Here is an 18,921-nt window from a genome sequence, read left to right as displayed (position 1 = left end):
CCTGACCCGAGCTTGTAAAAGGCCACAAATAAACCTATAGAGCGGCATCAAATCCATACTGCACACACGTGGGCAAGTCAATTCAGCTCTGTTTACCGTCTTGCGCTCTTTCTATCGTGTCACTTAATCGGCGCTCGTGTCCGTTGTCTGTCCACAAGCAAAGTGCATTCGATGACCTCCAGCAAGCGATCCCATTTGTCTGCCTTACAGTTGGCCAGTAGGGGCGGAAGATAATATTTCTTTCGTTTTGAGTGAGCAAAGTACACAATCGCACAGCACCAGGCAACACACGCGCGCCCAAACTCCCATTTTGACAAATTCTCTTGTCTGGCTGCAAAATAAAACCTCACGAGCGTTTCCCACGTTAACCCGCGACGTATTCCCAGTGTGACAGTGACGGTGTGCGTTTCGCTGCTGTAGTTACTGATTAAGGCACAGCCAAACAATTCTAGTCTGTTTACTGACCTCGAGCTGCTTTGTCCATGATGTCATCACCTGGACATGATGTCTTTTTTTTTTTTGGCAGCACATTCACGAAAAGGGGGGGGGGAAAAACCACACCAAATATTTTCTCTAATCTCTGTCTTTGTGAACCCGTGCAATAAATACCACATTCTGAATACACACAACAGACACTTTATTAGGGACACCTGCACATCCTATGACCTCCGGTCTGATTTGAAATAGATAATGGAGCTCAATTTCGGTTGACCTTTTTATGCTTGTTGTCATCTCATGTGGGACACACAAAGTAAATCCGTGGTAACTTATTAAGAGGAGTCTTCCAATCATCACCTTTTTGTTTTATGTCTTTACGATCACACATTGCTGTTCGCGTGACGAGAACCGAGCAGGTGAAACCAAATGGACTGCCCCCCCCCCCCTCCACCCCCAAGGATGCGCCATACGAAAAGACTTTCAAGACGGGAAATAGTGCAGCTGCTCAAATCTATTACTCAACATCTTTGGGGAGCTTTCGTGTTGCTTGCGTGTTCCTGTTTAAGTAAATGACCTCTGAACATCATCCCAAAGTTCTGTTCGTATGCGGTTTCCGTTTGTCTTATTGAACTTGAACGCTTCTCGAGCAAGGATTACATAATATTTACTGTATGTGGTTGTACAAGGTATTCCTCCCCCCCCCCCCCTCCCCTTGTGCTCATAAGTATGCTTCAGTTTACATCTTTAAGAGTTGACTTTAACACCATGCCAGATAATATTTGGTCTCACTTAAAAAAATAGAATAAAACTTGAAATTAATAAAAATAAAAAATAATGAATAAAAAAATGAAATCGACCGAATCGCAGTATTTGAACTTAGTACTGCTTTTTTGATTGATTTCCACTTTAAGGTAAGAACATTACAAGTTGGGAAATATAGCTCTATATATTGCGCACGTTAAGAAAGCAGAATTTGAACGTTCACCTTTCAAATAAATGAAGTCAATTGCGTGATATCTTTTTGTGTCCAACCCGCAGCACCGCTCCTTCGTGAGCGCGCACGGTTCGCTCCCTTTCCGTGCAACAAGAGCGCGCATACAAACGTCGACCCACCCACCAGCCCCCCCCCCCCCAGCCCCCCCCCCCCCCCCCCCCTCCCCAAATAACTTTGCGGCGTGTCTAATGCAATGCAGCCAGGCATGCGCCCGAACATCAGCTCCTGACTTTGTACGGAACATTGGAAAGAAGATTATGCCGAGGGGCACCTCAGGGCGCCTGTGGGGGTCCCCTTGCAACTTCCCAAGCGGAGAGGACTTCGTGGGAAGCAAGAACCTCGAATTCTGCAGGTACCGACACACGATCAACTCCACAAAACTGCTTCAAGGACTGCGTTAGGACACACGCTGTCAGTTGGACTTTTTTTTTTTTTTTTAACACAATTTGTGTATACACGCGAAATGCATGCAACAATCTCTGAGTCGTTTTTGGGACATGCTTGGGCATTTTAGGCGCTTGTACAAAGTATTTAAGCCAACAAGTCCGATTTTAAAAGTACAGTAGCCTACACATGCCAACACAAAAGCGGTACTAATTATTACGATCGAAAAACTAATAAGATTACTACTGTTTTTTTTTTTTCATTATTATTACAGTCAAATAGATATAGATAAAACAATTTTCATTATTTCGATTTTCAGTACAATATTTTAGAAACTACTTGACTTATTAGAGAATGTTGATATTTGAGACGTTTGCAATACTCGGGGTTTATGATTAAATATCTCAGAATTGTAAGGCCGCGGTTGATAAAAGTACTCACGACTCGCACGTCTCAATTTAAGGATCTTTGTCTTTAGTCACGTGACCGACAGCCGGTAGTTGCTCGTCCGCCATGTTGGAGGTAGAGATGAGAGGATAGGCTTGAAACAAAAAAGGTTAATAGTACGACTTGTGTACATTTTGTTTCACCAAGTCATGTGTAATAAAGTCAGGTAAGCTACAATTGTCAAATTGCTAATTGACCTTAATCTCGTTTAAGGACATTCAGCAATACCGAAATTATAATGAATTCTAATGTATGTTAATAACTGAGATGAAAACTAAGGACACTTTTGCTATAATTAGTTATTTTTAGTTACTTTCATAAACAGAAGCTGTAGTTTCAGTTTTCATAAAAAAGAAAAGAAAATAAAAACATTTTTTTTGCCAGTGTATAAAGTTGTAGTGTGTAAAGTTTCATATGTTTGAACCATTCAGAAAAGCATAATTTTTCATGGTGAACAATGCGTTTTTTTTTTTTGTTTGTTTTGTTATCTCGTGTTCGTTTTTAGAGATAGACCTACATGTTTTTTTTTCAGGGCCCATACTGATGCCGATTATTAGTCGTCAAGTAGGCCGAGAGCCAATATTCATTTTCAGTAAAAAAAAAAAAAAAAAGGGGTGGGGGGCATATTGGCGTAAACATTTTTGAAAATACAAATGACAATCTTTACTCTGTTGTGATATCTTAAAGCATATTTATTGAACAATTTTTCAGATTTTATTTGTATTTTTTAATCTTAGTTAAAGTTAAAAGTTAAAGTACCATTGATTGTCACACCCACCTAAGTGGGGGCGAAATTTGTTCGACAATAGAAATTCTTTAAAATGTTCTCCAAAGGTTATCAGTACATCTTAAAAAGTTAAATGGAAAGTATAATGCCATAGCTCTCTATAGTTTTCTACAGTAAATATTTGTTTTTCCAAAATGTAAAAATATCTGAAATATTAAACTTTCACATTTCTTTGTTTTAACGTCAATCACAAACAAAAGGTTCAGAAGGTTCCCAGGGTCAGCAGGATCTCTTATTAAGTTAACTGAAAATTAAAATAAATAGTTCCCTGAGATTAAAATGGTTTTACATTGACCTTATATCGGCCGTCATATTAAAAAAAAGAAAGAAAAAAAAGGCCAATACCGATATTCGTCAAAATGCCCCAAAAATGTGGGTCTGAAGGGGTTAAGTATAAAAACCTTGGTCCCCGCAAACATTTTGTCCGTGTGCGCACCTCAGAGCCTCCTCGTCCTCGCATGGTTCCCTCGCCACCTCCTGACTCTTGACGCGGGAGCCCAGCGGTCGTCATGGCAACGCCGGCGTCCATCCCAGCGGAGTCCAACCAGTCTGTGGCGTTGACGTCCGTCTTCAACGCCAGCTGCCGCTTCGACGAGGAGTTCAAGTACGTGCTGCTGCCCGTCTCCTACTCGCTGGTCTTCGTGGTGGGCTTGGCGCTCAACGCCGCCGCCCTGTGGACGTTCATCAAAATGCGGCCCTGGAACGCCAGCGCCGTCTTCATGTTCCACCTGGCGCTGTCCGACTTCCTGTACGTGCTGTCGCTGCCCACGCTCATCTACTACTACGCCAACCGCAGCCACTGGCCCTTCGGCGTGGCGGCGTGCAAAGCGGTGCGCTTCCTGTTCTACGCCAACCTCTACTGCAGCATCCTGCTGCTCACCTGCATCAGCCTGCACCGCTACGTGGGCATCTGCCACCCCATCAAGGCGCTCAGCCTGGTCAAAGCCCGCCACGCCCACCTGGCCTGCGCCGGCGTGTGGGCGGCGGTGGTGGTCTGCCTGGTGCCCAACTTGGCGTTCGTCACCACGTCCAGGCGGGACAACGACACGCTGTGCCACGACACCACCAGCCAGGACTCCTTCGAGGAGTACGTGGACTACAGCTCCGCCGTCATGGCGCTGCTGTTCGCCGTTCCCTTCCTGGTCATCGTGGCGTGCTACTGCCGGATGGCGCGCACCCTGTGCCGACCCGGCCTGTCGGGCAGTAACCCGGCGTCGCGGCAGAAGTCGGTCAAGCTGATCGCGGTGGTGCTGATGGTCTTCGCCGTCAGCTTCGTGCCCTTCCACGTCACGCGCACCGTCTACTACGCCGCCCGCGTGCTGCGGCTGGACTGCCGCACGCTCAACATCGTCAACTTCGCCTACAAGATCACCAGGCCGCTCGCCAGCGTCAACAGCTGCATCGACCCCGTTTTGTACTTCCTGGCCGGCGACCACTACCGCGCCAGGCTGATGACGGTGCTGACGGGGCGAAGGCGGGACACCAGGAGCCAAGCGCCCGCTCAGGCGCCGGCCAATAAGAACGCCGGCATCGCTCTGGTCGCTAAAGTCAACATTGAAGAGCAAAAATTGTAGAAAATGGAAGGTTCGCTTTTCGTTCTGCACTGCTTGGATAAACTGCAGTTGCCCAAAATGGATCAAAGAAAAAACAAATCCCAAAAGAGGTAGCCGGGAATTTTACCCAAAGTCGGATTCATTATTTTTGATCCAACAGGTCGGGTTGAAGATCTGAAGCTGGTCGCCACAAAGTCAACATCTTGCCCACCCAGGTGCTAGCTAGCTAGCTAGCTAGCTCTCAAGGTTGCTCGCTAATGAGCTAGCTAGCCAGCTAGCACCGGCAGCTAAAGGATTTTTCACTTTCTGGACCTGGATTTGCCACCTCTGACGATGACCCACACTCTCGCCACTGGAGGCTTCAAGCAGATGATTTATTTTTGCGGCTCAAACACATTCTGTCGTTACGCGCGGGCTTCAGATTGACGTTAGACGAAGTAACATCCATTTTTTTTCAGGTTGGATTCGTAGTATTGGCTGCCGGTCGATAGTTCAGCAGGACGCGATTCCACGTATTCAGTGGACAGAATTTGAGGATGGATATTTTCACTTTACAAGGAGTTCAACAAAACTTAAAATGTAAATGCCAAGACGTTTTCGTTGACTGAAATAAAATGAAAAACAAGAACGAAAAAAACCCCCAGCAAAGTTCACAAAAGTAAAACTTTCATTTGGCAAAAATGTCCTTCACTTTCATTTTTGTGAATGATTTTCGCTGTTGTGAACTGCACATCTGCCAACTGTTTTTGTCTTTCTTGACATCTGTTCATTTGCTCTCTCTCGAGGGGGGGGGGGGGGGGCAAGCGGTGGGTGGGGGTTTGAACATGGAAGATGTGGAAGTGACTCCTCCTCCGAACCGAACCTCCTACGCACAATTCCTCTTATTAGTTTTGCGACTTGGAGTTGGTCGGGAAAGCAGGCCTGAAACGTTTGTCAGTGTCGAACCACTGCCTGCAAACATGTTGAATTGATGTTTGCTTCAAGCTTCATGCAGTAAAAGAAGCACAAAACAAAAGAGGAAATCCTAAAAACCTGAGGGACAGTAACAGATTTGAAGTATGGAAAACAAAACAACCACTTGTGTCCACTTTTCATTCACTGCCACTTTTTCGTGACATTCCCCAAGACATAAATGCCTGGACAAATGTATTCCAAAAGAATTATCCTCATGACACTTTTTCAAATACCCCTCTGCAATAATAGATCACCCGCGCCCCCTTGTGGTATGATGATGAAGTACATTTGTGCTACCTGATTTATTAGATTTTTTATTTTTTATGGTGAACGATTGTGTTGGATGACATGTTTGTTTTTCTTTTGCCATTTGAGTTTGAATTTAAATGTTTTTTTGTTTTGTTTTTTACATTGATTCTTGTTTTACTATCAAATTTCCAACTCAGTTTTTCCCATCAATAAAAACTTTTTTTTTTAAATTGACATCTTAAAGTCAAACTCAAACTTAGATGGCACAAAAATCCCTCAAGATATAACAGACTTAAAAAAATATATATATATATAAAATATATATATATAATTCAAAAATGTAATTGAGGTGGAAGATATACTGTTTATCTTGTTTTATTTTTGATCATATTTCCAACACACATTTTTTCTACCATCATAAACTGTATAAAAAAAAATTATACCCCAATTTAACATTGTTTTCACCATCAACAAAAAAATAAACAAATAAAAAGTTGAAAAATATATATATATGCTTGACTTCAACATCTTCCATTTAATACATTGAATATTTTTAGACTTTTTTTTTTAATGTTGAAAAATGCCAGTGTTTGAAATTTGACAGTTAAAAATAAAAACAAGTGTTAGAAGGTCAAGTTAAAAGTTAGATGTCAGGGGTCAGGGTTTCTAATAATGTTTGGGGTTTTAAATTCGGGTTTTATGCGAATATTGTGGTTGAAACTTGAAGGTTAGGGTTTCAGGCCAGCGGTATAGTTCTAAAAGTTTGAGTTTTCATTTTGGGTCCAAGCTTGGGTTTAGCGGTTCGAAAAGTCAATTAGTGTTTCAAATAAGGTTTAGGGTTTCAAATTTGGCTTGGATACATTGCCAAGATATAAATATACATATATATATATATTTAAAGTTGCTTTCTGTGTTTTTTTGTCACATCATAGAAAAACATGTCTGCTGTATTTATTATTCCTGAGGATGTTTTGTGCCTGTTATTATTATTTTGGTCATTAATAGCATGTTGCAAGAAAGTTAAGACGTAGGCCGCTCATTCACTCGCTGCCATTTTCACTGAAGCAACCCACTTCGCTCCCGGCTGTTGTACTGGATTTGGACTGATTTTGCAAGGCCCACAGAATATTTTGTTCTATTGGTATAAAAAAACAACATGGAAAAAGAAAGATTAGAGTCTCTTCTTTCATCAGGAAAAAAAGTAAATTTCTATCCGTTTCCATATTTTGCAGCAATTAGCATTAGAATATAGCTAAATGTCATCATTATTCACAAATCTGGTTAAAACTGTGGGGAAAATAGCTTTTTTCAACATGACCCTGGTTGATCTCTTATACTCTGATGCCACCTGTTGGCCATTTTTGTCATTACTACCATTGCTGCAAGAATTCTCTTCAGTTCTGAGGCTGTATCAAAGCCTTCTGTATGCTTTCGCATTAAACAAAAAACGTATAAATACGTCTTTGGGACACTTAAATAATTTTTAATATAATTTTTGGGGAAGCAAATGAGTTGCCTGTAATGGCACTCAACAGGATTTAAATGGTTTTAGATTACACTGACGTGTAACTACGCATCTATATTTATTACTGAATATGTAATTACACATGTATTGCTATGTAATTACACTTAAATGTGATTTTTAGGCGGGATATAACCAATAAATGCATTTTAATATTGCACGTACACATTAATGGCACTCATGGGATTTGAACGGTTTTAGTATAGTTCATTACAGTGTGTGTGTGTGTGATTACACACACGTGTTTGTCATATGCTGCCTATGACTACGTATGTGATGAGAATAATTTTTTTGTCATTGTCGGGACCATTCACAACCGTCCTAAAATTCTGCACGAACCGATGAATGTTGGATAAATGTAATAAAGGCTCTTTAATGAGCATTTTCTTTCAAGGCTCCTTGGATACACATTGGTTTTTAGTATTAGTGTACATCTATTTTTTATTATTATTCTGCAGACGGCAGTGAGAAAAGGATGTGATGTTCTCAGATTTCTGCGCTCAAGGACATGAAGGACTATTATGATCAAAAACTTGATTCGTGACATTTGCAGGAGAAAAAAACATGTTTCCTTTTTTTGTGTCCTTGCACAAGTATGAGAAAATAAATTGGCTGTGGGGAGGACATGTCACACGTCTATTCAGCGCAAATAGCCTCGCCTCGCCGCTCTGTATTCACCGCAAAATACGTTTCCGTCAGCTTTAAGTCCATTTATTCGCAGGACCTTCAGATGCATTTTCACGTTTTTACACGATAAGAAATGCCAATAAACGCCAATTATGTTGTGACCACCATGATAAGATGACTTTTTGTAAAAAAAAAAAATCTGAATGTGTTGAATATGAATTGCATGCGTTTGCCTACTTTGTCGAATTTAATTGATTACATCGAAGATTTTCGATCAATCTTATTAGATTGTGCAGGTAAATATTTACATGCCTGAATGTAAATACCGTCTTGCGCTTTATACTTAGACGTTGCGTTTAAAAAAACAAAGAAAACAAAACTATTATTGGGCCCAAAACAGAAATCTAAGTATAAACGATAAATAAATACTAACCGAAATTAAAAAAAATATATAAATATAATAATAATAATAATATATAAAATATACATATATAATATATAAAAATATATAAATGATTGATATCCATAGCAATAATGTGAGTTAGCACAGCGAAGCCGGCAATTTATTGAGTTGGGTGACAAGAATTCATTCCAATCAAAGTTGCGCAATAAAGAATAACCTAAATCAACAGCGACAAAAGGTCGCCACGAGAACAAAACCAGTGGCACTGCTAATGAACTAACGCAGATGGGCGGAGCCACAGATGAAGGAAGGTAACCGAGGAGCAGAAGAAAAAGTGTTTACGTAAAAAAAGAAACAGAAAATTCCCAGAAGTAGTTAAAAGGTACACAACTTTGAAGTACAAAGCAACGACGCAACGAATGCTGCATTCGAGGAAGCCGGGAAGTCTCGGAACCTCCCAGTTCCGACCTCAAGTGTTTGAAGCGAACGTAAACAACAAAGATGGCTGATTATGAAAACTAGTTTGTTCTGGTTAGTCAGTCGAAATCACGTTGGGTTACATCAAGTTTTTTTTTTCTAGAATAACTAAATTCGTGTTAGAATAAATAAATAGATTGTGTAAATAAAGTTTTGCCTTTCGCAGTCTTTTTTTCCTGCGGGGGTTCGCCGTTGTCAAGTAACGTCAGATTTAAACCGGTCGGTGAAGTTGGGATACTTTTTCGCCCTCGCAACTCAAGTTTCCAAGTTCAAAGGGGGGCGTTCGCGTGCATACTTCCTGGTACGAAGCGGGAAAAAGTCCGACTTTCCGCTTTCCCTCGAATGCAGCATTAAATACTCGCGCTGCTGATTCCAAACAGGTGCGACTTGATTGATCGCAGGTGTTGCAGTTCACCACTTCAACAGGTTTGAGCACACAAACCAGGTTTCGCGCTGGCTGCGCCAAAAGACGAGACGTTGGGCTTCAATCCAAGGTTCCGTCAACTCTTTTACAATTTTCACTAAAGCGAAATGTAAAAAAAAATAATAATAATAATAAAAGTGAAATTTTCTGACCTAAGATTTGATCAAAAATCAAAAAAAATTCATCCAACTTTTTGTTAATTTTTTTGACTGTGAGATTTTCATGAATGCAAACAAATATTTTCCTCATTAACTATTAGCACATTTATAATCTACGACGCCGTATTAGGGCCACGCATATATTTTTTTTCAGGGAGGGGGGGGGGGGGCAAACACGTCCCCTGCTGTAAAGTTGACTGGCATTTGGGTGGATCTTGAAGTTTGGGCGCAGAAAGTCACGTGACTGTTGTCCGTAGTTGTAGAATTGCTTTTTACGAACTCGAAGGACTTTTTCTTTTTTTTTTTTTGTCATACTTGAAAGATTTTGTTGGAAAATGGCGCTCTCTTGGTCCAGGTCATTTTGCTAAAAGGTCTACTGTCAGGATTATTTATTGAATTTTGCTTGTTGTCAAGACGCTTTTCTAATCGCTTGTTTACCTTCGAAATCCGGTCGTCCTATGAACAAAAGTGACTTGTAATGATGGCGAACGGCCCACGCGCCTTCCTTGGCCTTAAGTGACGCATTTAGTGGACATTTTTCTCTCTCTTTATTTCTTTTTTTGTTGATGTCTTTCTTTCTTCCGCCCTCTCCAGGGTTGAGGCGGCTGAGGCGAAGCATCTCAAGGACGGCGGCGGCGGCGGAGGCCGAATGCGGCGGCGCGGTTCAAGGAGTGACACGGCGAGGAGGGAAGTTCATTATCCGGCTGAAAAGGAAACCAATGGCTTTCGGCGTCGCCACGGCAACAGGCCTGTCTTTTGCCGTCGGCCCCGTGATAAGGTACTTCACGGCATTAAGCGCAATTATCGCGAGGTAAAAGCGGAAATATTGCTTCCCATTGAGAACAGATGTTAGGGATTGATTGGCGTGGCCTGTTCTTTACAAAGTCTTTCACCCCCCCAGCGCCACTCGCTGTAACCTTTGAGGAAATGTGATGGGCTTGGAGGGGCTGTTGTCGCACAGGCGAGCGTGACGCCGCCGCCGCCGCCGCCGCCTCGGCTGCTCTCGTATCTTTTGCTTTCGGCTTCAAACTGCGAGTGGAAGCCCGAGCGCGATAAAGCCGACCAACTCGGAGAGAAAGCTCCAAAATAAAGAAATATTCGGGTGAGGAGGGGAGGGGAGGGGAGGGGGGGGGGGGGTTGAAAGTACGCAGACCGCCACCAAAGTGCATGGTAACAACATTTATCCAATATTTTTGATTGTATTATTTTAAGTGTGTTTAAAGTCCTTCAAAAATGAGTTGACATAAATGTGGAAGTCAACCTTAAATATTTCTTAACAATAATATGTTATAAGGAACCTCACTATTTGTGGAATATGAGCTACGCAGCAAAAGGCAGCCATTTTTTATCCATCTCAGGCGGCGGCCATTTTGCCACTCGCTGTCGACTGATGACGACATCGCAGTTGCTCAGGCAACGAGCAACCACAGCTCACCTGTTTTCTGAAGCTGCGCTGTGATTGGCTGTTACCTGAGGCCTGAGCAACATTGACGTACGTCATCTTCAGGCGACAGCAAGTGGCAAAATGGCCGCCCCCTGAGATGGACAAAAACGGCTGCATTTTGCTGCTTAACTCATTTTCCACTAACGCAATATTAACCGTATTTAGACTGCAAAGAACATATTATTGTCAAGAAATGTTATTGAGTAGATTTCCACTTTAAGGCTGCTATTCGTATATTTCACTTATTGTGTGTGGGGGGGGGGGGGGGGGCAACTCTGCAACGTAACCCTTGCGATGTCGAGTTGACATTGTATACGAAACAGCAATGTTGCTAATGATTAGCATGTCATTCTGCCGTGACGACACACAAAGGCGCTTCGGCCTTGGCGGCTCGGCGCTGTTGGCCAGGCGGGATGAGTGGGGGGGGGGGGGTCATGTTTAGTGTGAGACTGTGGATTAGTATGGCGGAAAGCGTATGTGTGTGTGTGGGGGGGCAAATTGTTTTAACCCCTATTACAGCAAGCGCGCAGCTCTCGTCTTATCAAGGCCGCCGCAGCCCCTCATTAATATTCCCGACATACGACTGCGCTGCGTGTATCATTGTCTATTAATGGGACGGATAATCGCTCATTCAATTATCAGGCAGTCAGCAAAAGACCAGCGGCGGCCGTGCCGTTCGTACCCCGAGCCCCCTCCCAACCCGCCTCGGAGGCGAGCGAGATAGAGGCGGATTACAACGTATTAGCGGCCTGCGTCTCAGTCGGGCATCGAGGAGGAGGCGGCGAGTAAACAAGTATCCGGCAATAGGAAAAGTACTCGACCCAGTAGGTTTAAAATGTCCTATAGATGCCACGCGGTGGCGGCAAGGCACTGTTTTTGTCCAAATGAAGCGCCTCAATTCACTTCAGTCTGGTTACTTGGCATCAGGATGGCAACATAGCACTACTTTTGTCTAAATGGAGTTCCTCAATTCACTTCAATCTGGTTCCTTGGCATCAGGATGGCAACATAGCACTACTTTTGTCTAAATGAAGTTCCTCAATTCACTTAAGTCTCGTTCCTTGGCATCAGGATGGCAACATAGCACTACTTTTGTCTAAATGAAGTTCCTCAATTCACTTAAGTCTCGTTCCTTGGCATCAGGATGGCAACATAGCACTACTTTTGTCTAAATGAAGTTCCTCAATTCACTTCAATCTGGTTCCTTGGCATCAGGATGGCAACATAGCACTACTTTTGTCTAAATGAAGCTCCTCAATTCACTTCAATCGAGTTCCTTGGCATCGACGTGCCGTCAAATTAACATTTGTATTGATTTGGCCCCGATATCTGCTCAGCATCTTTTCGAGATGAATTCAGAATTTCTCTCTAGCAAATCAGGTTTTCATAATAATAATAATAATAATATAATGTGTAATGTAATATATGTTTAATAATATTTATGAATTAATTGTATGTTCAACAAACCGGTGGAATTCCCCCCCCCCCCCCCCAAAACATCATAGCTATAAATTGCAAACGGTTCAAATCCGTTTTATAGGTCTGAAAAACCTGACGTGATCAAATAAAGTCAAGAAATTGGCATAAGAATACTTTTGATCATAGCTGCCTATAAATGACAAGACATTGTATCAAAGTAGTGCTACTAAAAATAGTCGGACGTCCGTGACCTTGTTGAGGCGAGGATCAGTTTGTTTTTGTGGCGTGTGTGAAACCAAAATCTTGTAAAAAAAAAAATAATAATAATAATCCACAGTTTGATGCATTTTCACCCCCTGAATGCGGCACAGAGACGAGCTTTTGTTGAAAGTCTTTTTATTTTTATTTTTTTTAAATATTATATTTTGCAGTGCGCGCGCGCAGGGTCAGCCAAGTTAGGGAAGTAATTAAAGCTGCAGAGAAAAGAAAGCATGCTGCCATTCTGATTTAGAAAAAATAAATTACTATTTCATAATGGAAGAGGGGGGGGGGGGGCTGACATGGTGGGAAGAGGGTGTGTGTGTGTGTGGGGGGGGGGGGCTGGGCTGCTGCCTACTTATCAATAGTTGCGTTTTTTTTTTTTTTTTTTTTTTTTGAAACGGCATCGCTTGTACGTCGGTGGGGCACAAGTGGCCTTCAAAAAAAAAGAAAAAAAAGAAAAGGCGGGAACATTAACATAGTGATTTGACGCACGTGGCAAAGGGCCTGAGCCAATATCACAGAGGACTCAGCACTCCTTTTGTCTGGCGGGACTCTGCTCCCCTCTGATATGAAAATTCAATTATTTTCTAACTGGATCTTGACAGTCCGCGCTCGCTCCTCGCCAGCTGCATCTGCGCGCGGGGGGGCCGCCGCCTCCCGATAGCGAGAGGGAGGCCTTTTCACACAGCGACATGTTTTTAGGAAAGGGGCGGGGGCAGGGGGGGGGGCAAGATTGCCTAAATGTGTTGCATTTAAGGGCTGAAAGTTAATCTAATGCGGCGGCCATTATCTCACCCCGGTAATTCCAATAGGCGCCTCAATCTGTGTTTACGCCGCCCGCCGCCGCCGCCGCCGCCGCCGCCGTCGCCGCCGCATCCTCGCGCGGGGGCATTCATTCTTCAGCATCTTTCAATCGGGTTCTCGGGGCCTCTCGGCATTCAAACAGCTAATTTATTTATTTACTTTTCAGCACCGGTTTGGTCGGGGGGGGGGTGGTGGTCTGGGGGGGGGGGGGACCACACAGCAAGGAAACTATATAGGAAATAAGTTTGTCAATGAGGGACGTCAGCATTTTTCCAGGTGGCGACAAACTCGACGGGGAAGTGCATTTCTGTCAAGATGCACGATTAACCCTTTATCTTGTAAAACTCCCACAGAGCATCGGGACTTTTTCCACATTTTGCCGCATCTGCGTTGTGGCGCTAACGCCGGCGGATCCGGATGTGCTTCCGCCATGTTGAAACTTTAGTGCGTAAAAAACCACACCGCATTTAAAGGAAATGAAAAGATTGTGGCGCAGCCGTTTCGCTCCCAGATCTGCCATCTTGCGCCCATTTGCGGAATTACCAACGTCGGGTCTAAGCTGCCTCGGCGTAGTTAGGCCGGTCTCCAAAATATATCCGTTTCAGAACGTTGGACTAAAACTGAGTGGTACAAAATCCAAGCCAATAAATCCCATAGGAAATAATGTAATTACAATTGATCTGTCCCAGGAACTCAAAAATATTCACGAAAAAATGTATTTTATAGAGAATAACTGTAGCTTTTCATATAAATAAAGGGTGTGTGTAAGAAAAAAAAATGCTATTGTGTAAAACGGTTTCAACAGATTTGAAAATGCTCATTTTTCTGAACAACTCAAGGCAATAAAAAGCGTCGAGTGTCGTTTGGCGACGTTCGGACACGTTCGGACAACTTCATTATTAAATTCTGGGAAATCATGAATTTTTGTAGAAAAATAAGTGGATGAATAAAATAATTGAATACCCAAAATGCTAAAATTACAGCATACAAAAATCCCATTGCCACTGTAAATTACAATTTCCCTCGATTCTCCAACAGCAACCAAAAAAAAGAAGAAGAAATCGCACAACCTATGAACAGCTTTTTGCATGAAGCTCAAAATCTGACGTGCTTATCAAGTGGAAATCGTGTATGTCCAAATATGGGCACTTTCACATGATTTTCACAAATCAATATTTTTGGTCTTTGCCAACGTTTTCTATTATTTTGTATGCATTATTAACACATTTAATGCCAGTCACTTGGAACTGTCTGAGAAAAAACTCCACCTCTTTCTTTACTCTGCGGGAGCCGTACGGAATTTTGTTGCCTAAAGTTTGAAAGTCCTGCTTTTAAATTTTTTATTTATTATTATTATTTTTTTTAAATAGTTCTGTTTTTGTATATTTGCGTAAGCAATCGTTGCGCAGAAAGAAACCCGACAGTCACCAAGGTCAATCCCGTACAGGTTTATTTCCGCCGAGTCAGCTCGCCGTTTTGCTTCTTGGCTCGCTCGTGGCTCCAAGACCTTTGAATGAGACTTTGGGAAGATGACGCAAGCGCAGTTGTTTGCTTTTGTGAAGTCTTTTTTTTTCTCTCCGCATGAGCGCAGACTTTCAGGCCAGCTTTTCAGTCCAGCTCTTCTCTTCGGCATCCGCGCGCAGTTTCCACACAAATGTCACCTTCTCCCCCATTTACTCCAAATGACTCATTTCGACGATCTGTATTCTTGTCTGCGCCGCATTCAGCCCCCCCCAAATTCACATCTCGCGCTTTTTAATGAACACCTGAGCCGCCTCCTTGGTGGCATCCATGCAGGCATTCAGCTCAGCCTCCTTTTTTTTTTTTTTTTTTTAATTTCCAAGTTTCAGGCTCAAACCTTTTCATTAGCTCCTCGGCCCATTGTGAGTGTTCTGAGGGGGGTCTCTTCAGATTAGGGAACAGGAAGCAACCCCCCACCCCCCGCCCTCCCATCCCGTTTCTTACCCCCCAGCCCTTTTTTTTAAGCTGTGTGGCCCACTGTGTGTGTGTCGCTTATTAACCCACCCTGGGAGAAGATGTACCTGGCCCCCCCCCCTCATTAGGCCGGCGTGGAGTGGTCGCTCGGCTCCCGCTGAAGAATGGAACATTAATTAGCATTCTCCGTGGGGGGTGGGGGTGGGGGGGACGCCATTAGCACTTAATTAGCGGCAAGAGTAGCATTGAAATCGGGCGGCTGGTTAACGCCATGTGCTTGGTGTCGCCTCCTGGTCGGCCGTGCGTGGCAACATTCCAGGAAAAGGGAGACGGGAAGAGTCACAGACAGGAAGCGAGGTGAAGGTCCTTGGAATTGTTTATGGATCAAAAGCTGTTGTGAATTTTGAAACTGAAACGTTGAACAGCTGTTTGGAAAAGGTCAACTGATGTTCACTTGTGAAGGTTCGTTGTGAATTTCAAAGCCCAAAAACATCTTTAACATTTTGGATGTTGTGTATTTAACATGTCAACATACTGCGGAGTAAATTCTGGTAACCGAAGCTACTGCTGAATTTTTTTAAATTGAAAATAAAATTGTAACAAGTTATTTTGGCATATTTTTTATACTGCATGTTCACAATTCTGATCAAATAACAAAATGTGCTATTTTTTATTTTGCTTTTTATAATTCATGTTATTCTAAATTAACTAACCAATTATGTAGTTAAATTAAAAATAATATATTTTTGTAAAAATAATTCCATTTTAATATTGATAATTGGACTACAATAAATTAAACAATTATTTAATTTTTGGAAAAGAACAAATATTTGAGTACTGTATTATTTACAATAAATTTAATAATTTCTAATGTAAAAACACATTTTGCCAACTTTAAGGAAAACAAACTAAATCAATGCTCACCAATATTCCCCAAGGAAATTAATATCTCTCGGTGATGGGACATTGTGATTTTCTGGGAATTATACGGAAAATGTAAATTTTTGGAGAGATGCATGGAAAACTTGTGCCAAATTGCTTTTGAATGTTGTTAAATCCTAATTCTTGCGAGAAGTCATTCAAATGAGGCGTTTCTTTACAAAGATGAACATCATGAAATAAGAATTGATCTGAGCAAATTGGTTAACGAATCAGTAGGCAAGAACTTGCCGTCTCTTTCAAAAAGTTTGGTGACGGCAAACACGAGGCGAGTCTTGCGAACATAAAAGTTTCTTCCCCTTCTGGAAATCTGAGCAGCGGAGAGCTGCCATTTGCCAATTGGGCCTGAATAGGATTGAATGTCGTTTTCCCACCAGGAAGGAGGGATGGAAGTACGAGGGCGGGGGAGGGGGTGTTTTTTTTTTGGGGGGGGGGGGGTCGTTAGTGTGTAATGCTAGAGTAAAATTAGAGCTTTGATGACGACTAATAGCGTGTGATGGGTGGCACCCATGTTGGCTTTCCAGGAAGAACGCCTCAGGTATATATAACCCCCCCCCCCCCCCCCCCCCCCCCACATCCAAGGGCTGACACACCTGTGAGATTATGCCGGGCCGGCCTTCCTTCCCGCAGCTGCAATTTTTCTCTAATTACACGTCTTCGACTTCAAGCCTTCCTCGTGTCTCGCCGCGTTTCCGACCAAAACGTTTGCGCTCGTATTTCGATGCGAGTCAGCAGTAATAAATAGATCGCTTATGTTTTCTTCTTCAGACAATTGTGATGTCTTTGTTATACTGCCCCCGGTGGCCTGGCGCTCACACCAGAAAAGCTGCAAAACTAACAATCCAAGGTATTAAAGGATTAAATCATGATTAGCAATCGTTTTCATTTTTCACATTCAATTAAATTATGTTTTTGCTGTTTGGTTCCGGGTCGCTCAAATATTTATTTATTTATTTTTTTTTTTTTAATTACTGTACAAAGTATTTTGACGTAAATATCGACTTTAACTGTGAAATCCGACTTAAGTCGAAATTCAGGTGACATCGCCGGCATAAGAACGGAACTCGGAACGACAGGGATGCGAGCGGAGACGCCTCAGCCTGATGTCAACTGGACTCTCTCAAATCTCTCAAATTGGGGGGCGTGGCTCAGTGGTAGAGCAGTCGTCTCATCTGTGAGGTTGTGGGTTCGATCCTCACCCCCCCTGGTAACCCGGACCACGATTTGCTCCCAGTTGACCACTGGTGTGTGAATGTGAGGCTTTGTAAAGCGCTTTGGGCACTTTAGCAACAAGACCCCGCCCCCACCCCTCCTTTTTGGCTTTTTGAAGGATGAAATCATGAGTGTGTATTTGCTGGATGCATGGTGTTGATGCTTTATGATCATCTCCACTTTCAGTGCTTTGCCACCATCTTGTTGCATGGATGCAATGACAAACTGCTTTTGGCTACTGCCTTCCACTGGGCTCGTCGGATCACTAGCGTAGCAAAATAGATTACAAGTCAGGTTTAACTCCTCCAAATCCCAAAACGTATAAATACGTTTTTAATAAGTTGTCTTTTACTCCCAAAAATGTATTTATGTTTTTTTGTTGTTTATTGATGCTAGAGGATACAGAAGGCTTTGATGCAGCTTCGGACAGGTGGTGGCTTAAAGCAATGGTAGTTACTATAAAAAACGGCCAGCAGGTGGCAGCAGAGTATAAGAGATCAACCAGGGCCATGATGTTGCAACAAGCTTTTTTTCCCAGTCTTTTCAACAGGTTTGTGAATAATGATGGAACTTGGCTATATTCCAATGCTAATCGCAGCAAAACGGAAACAGATAAAAATATACATTTTTTCCCAGAGGAAAGAAGTGACTCTAATCTTTCTTTTGGTGGGTTCCATGTTTTTATAGCAATAGAACACGATATTCTGTGGGGCCTCGCAAAATCAGTCCAAATCCAGTAAAACAGCCGGGAGCGAAGGGGGTTGCTTCAGTGAAAATGGCTGCGAGTGAATGAGTTTTAATTGTGTACTTTGAGGACAAACGTTGCACTGGTGGAAAGACAACATTGCTCGTGAGCAGTCGTGCTCGTGTTCTGAATGTTCTTACGAGTGAAGACAAAGAAAGCAGCTGGATATCAAATAAATGCTCAAATGGATTTCCGTATGCAGATTGTTTTGTTTTTGGAGCTCATTCACAGGGTTTTTCTTTTTTTCTTTTTTTTTTTGTGAGGTTGCGGAGGTGGCTAACACAATAGCGCTTTTTTTCCCCCCGCACCCGGCCTGGCCGAGCGTCGCCAAGCTCCGGGTCACTTTTCCCGGCCAAGTTTTGCAGGCTGCCATGTTGTCTATTCTGCTCGGCTCTTTAAAAAATGTTGAATATCAACAATGGCCTTGACTGCCGCATTGTCAACTTTTGTATGAAGCAATCTCGACTGAATGCGACGGCTCCCAGAGCGCCGGCGAGGGCTCAGCCGCGCGCCAGTGCGGGACTCGACATCTCGTCTTCTTCTCCCTGCAGACCCCGGACGCCACGACGGCGGCGGCGATGACGGCGAGCCGCCTGGTCGGGCCTGGCAGGCTGCGGTTGTCGCCGCTTTTTCTGCTCATCCTGAAAGGTGTGTCCAAACGGCGGGAAAGGCGACCAGTCAGCGCTTGGTGAGTCGTACTTTTCTTACTGCAGGGGGGAGGAGAAGAAAAGAGGGAGGGAGCGTT

At 43.0% G+C, this 18,921-nt stretch overlaps 1 protein-coding gene across 1 annotated transcript; it reads left to right on the top strand.

The window, feature by feature from the left end:
* The first annotated feature begins 1,616 nt into the window (after positions 1–1,616).
* On the top strand, positions 1,617–5,377 carry LOC147168916 (P2Y purinoceptor 4). The gene is made up of 2 exons (XM_086085035.1): positions 1,617–1,784; positions 3,492–5,377. Exon 2 carries the CDS (start codon positions 3,560–3,562, stop codon positions 4,622–4,624), a length of 1,065 nt encoding a protein of 354 aa, XP_085941161.1. The 5' UTR covers positions 1,617–1,784; positions 3,492–3,559; the 3' UTR covers positions 4,625–5,377.
* The last annotated feature ends 13,544 nt before the right edge of the window (positions 5,378–18,921 follow it).

This window comes from Leptonotus elevatus, chromosome 9 (assembly GCF_054856555.1).
Source record: "Leptonotus elevatus isolate MCC_2025b chromosome 9, RoL_Lele_1.0, whole genome shotgun sequence".
Lineage (NCBI taxonomy): Eukaryota > Metazoa > Chordata > Actinopteri > Syngnathiformes > Syngnathidae > Leptonotus > Leptonotus elevatus.
This window is presented reverse-complemented; position numbering and strand designations above follow the sequence as displayed.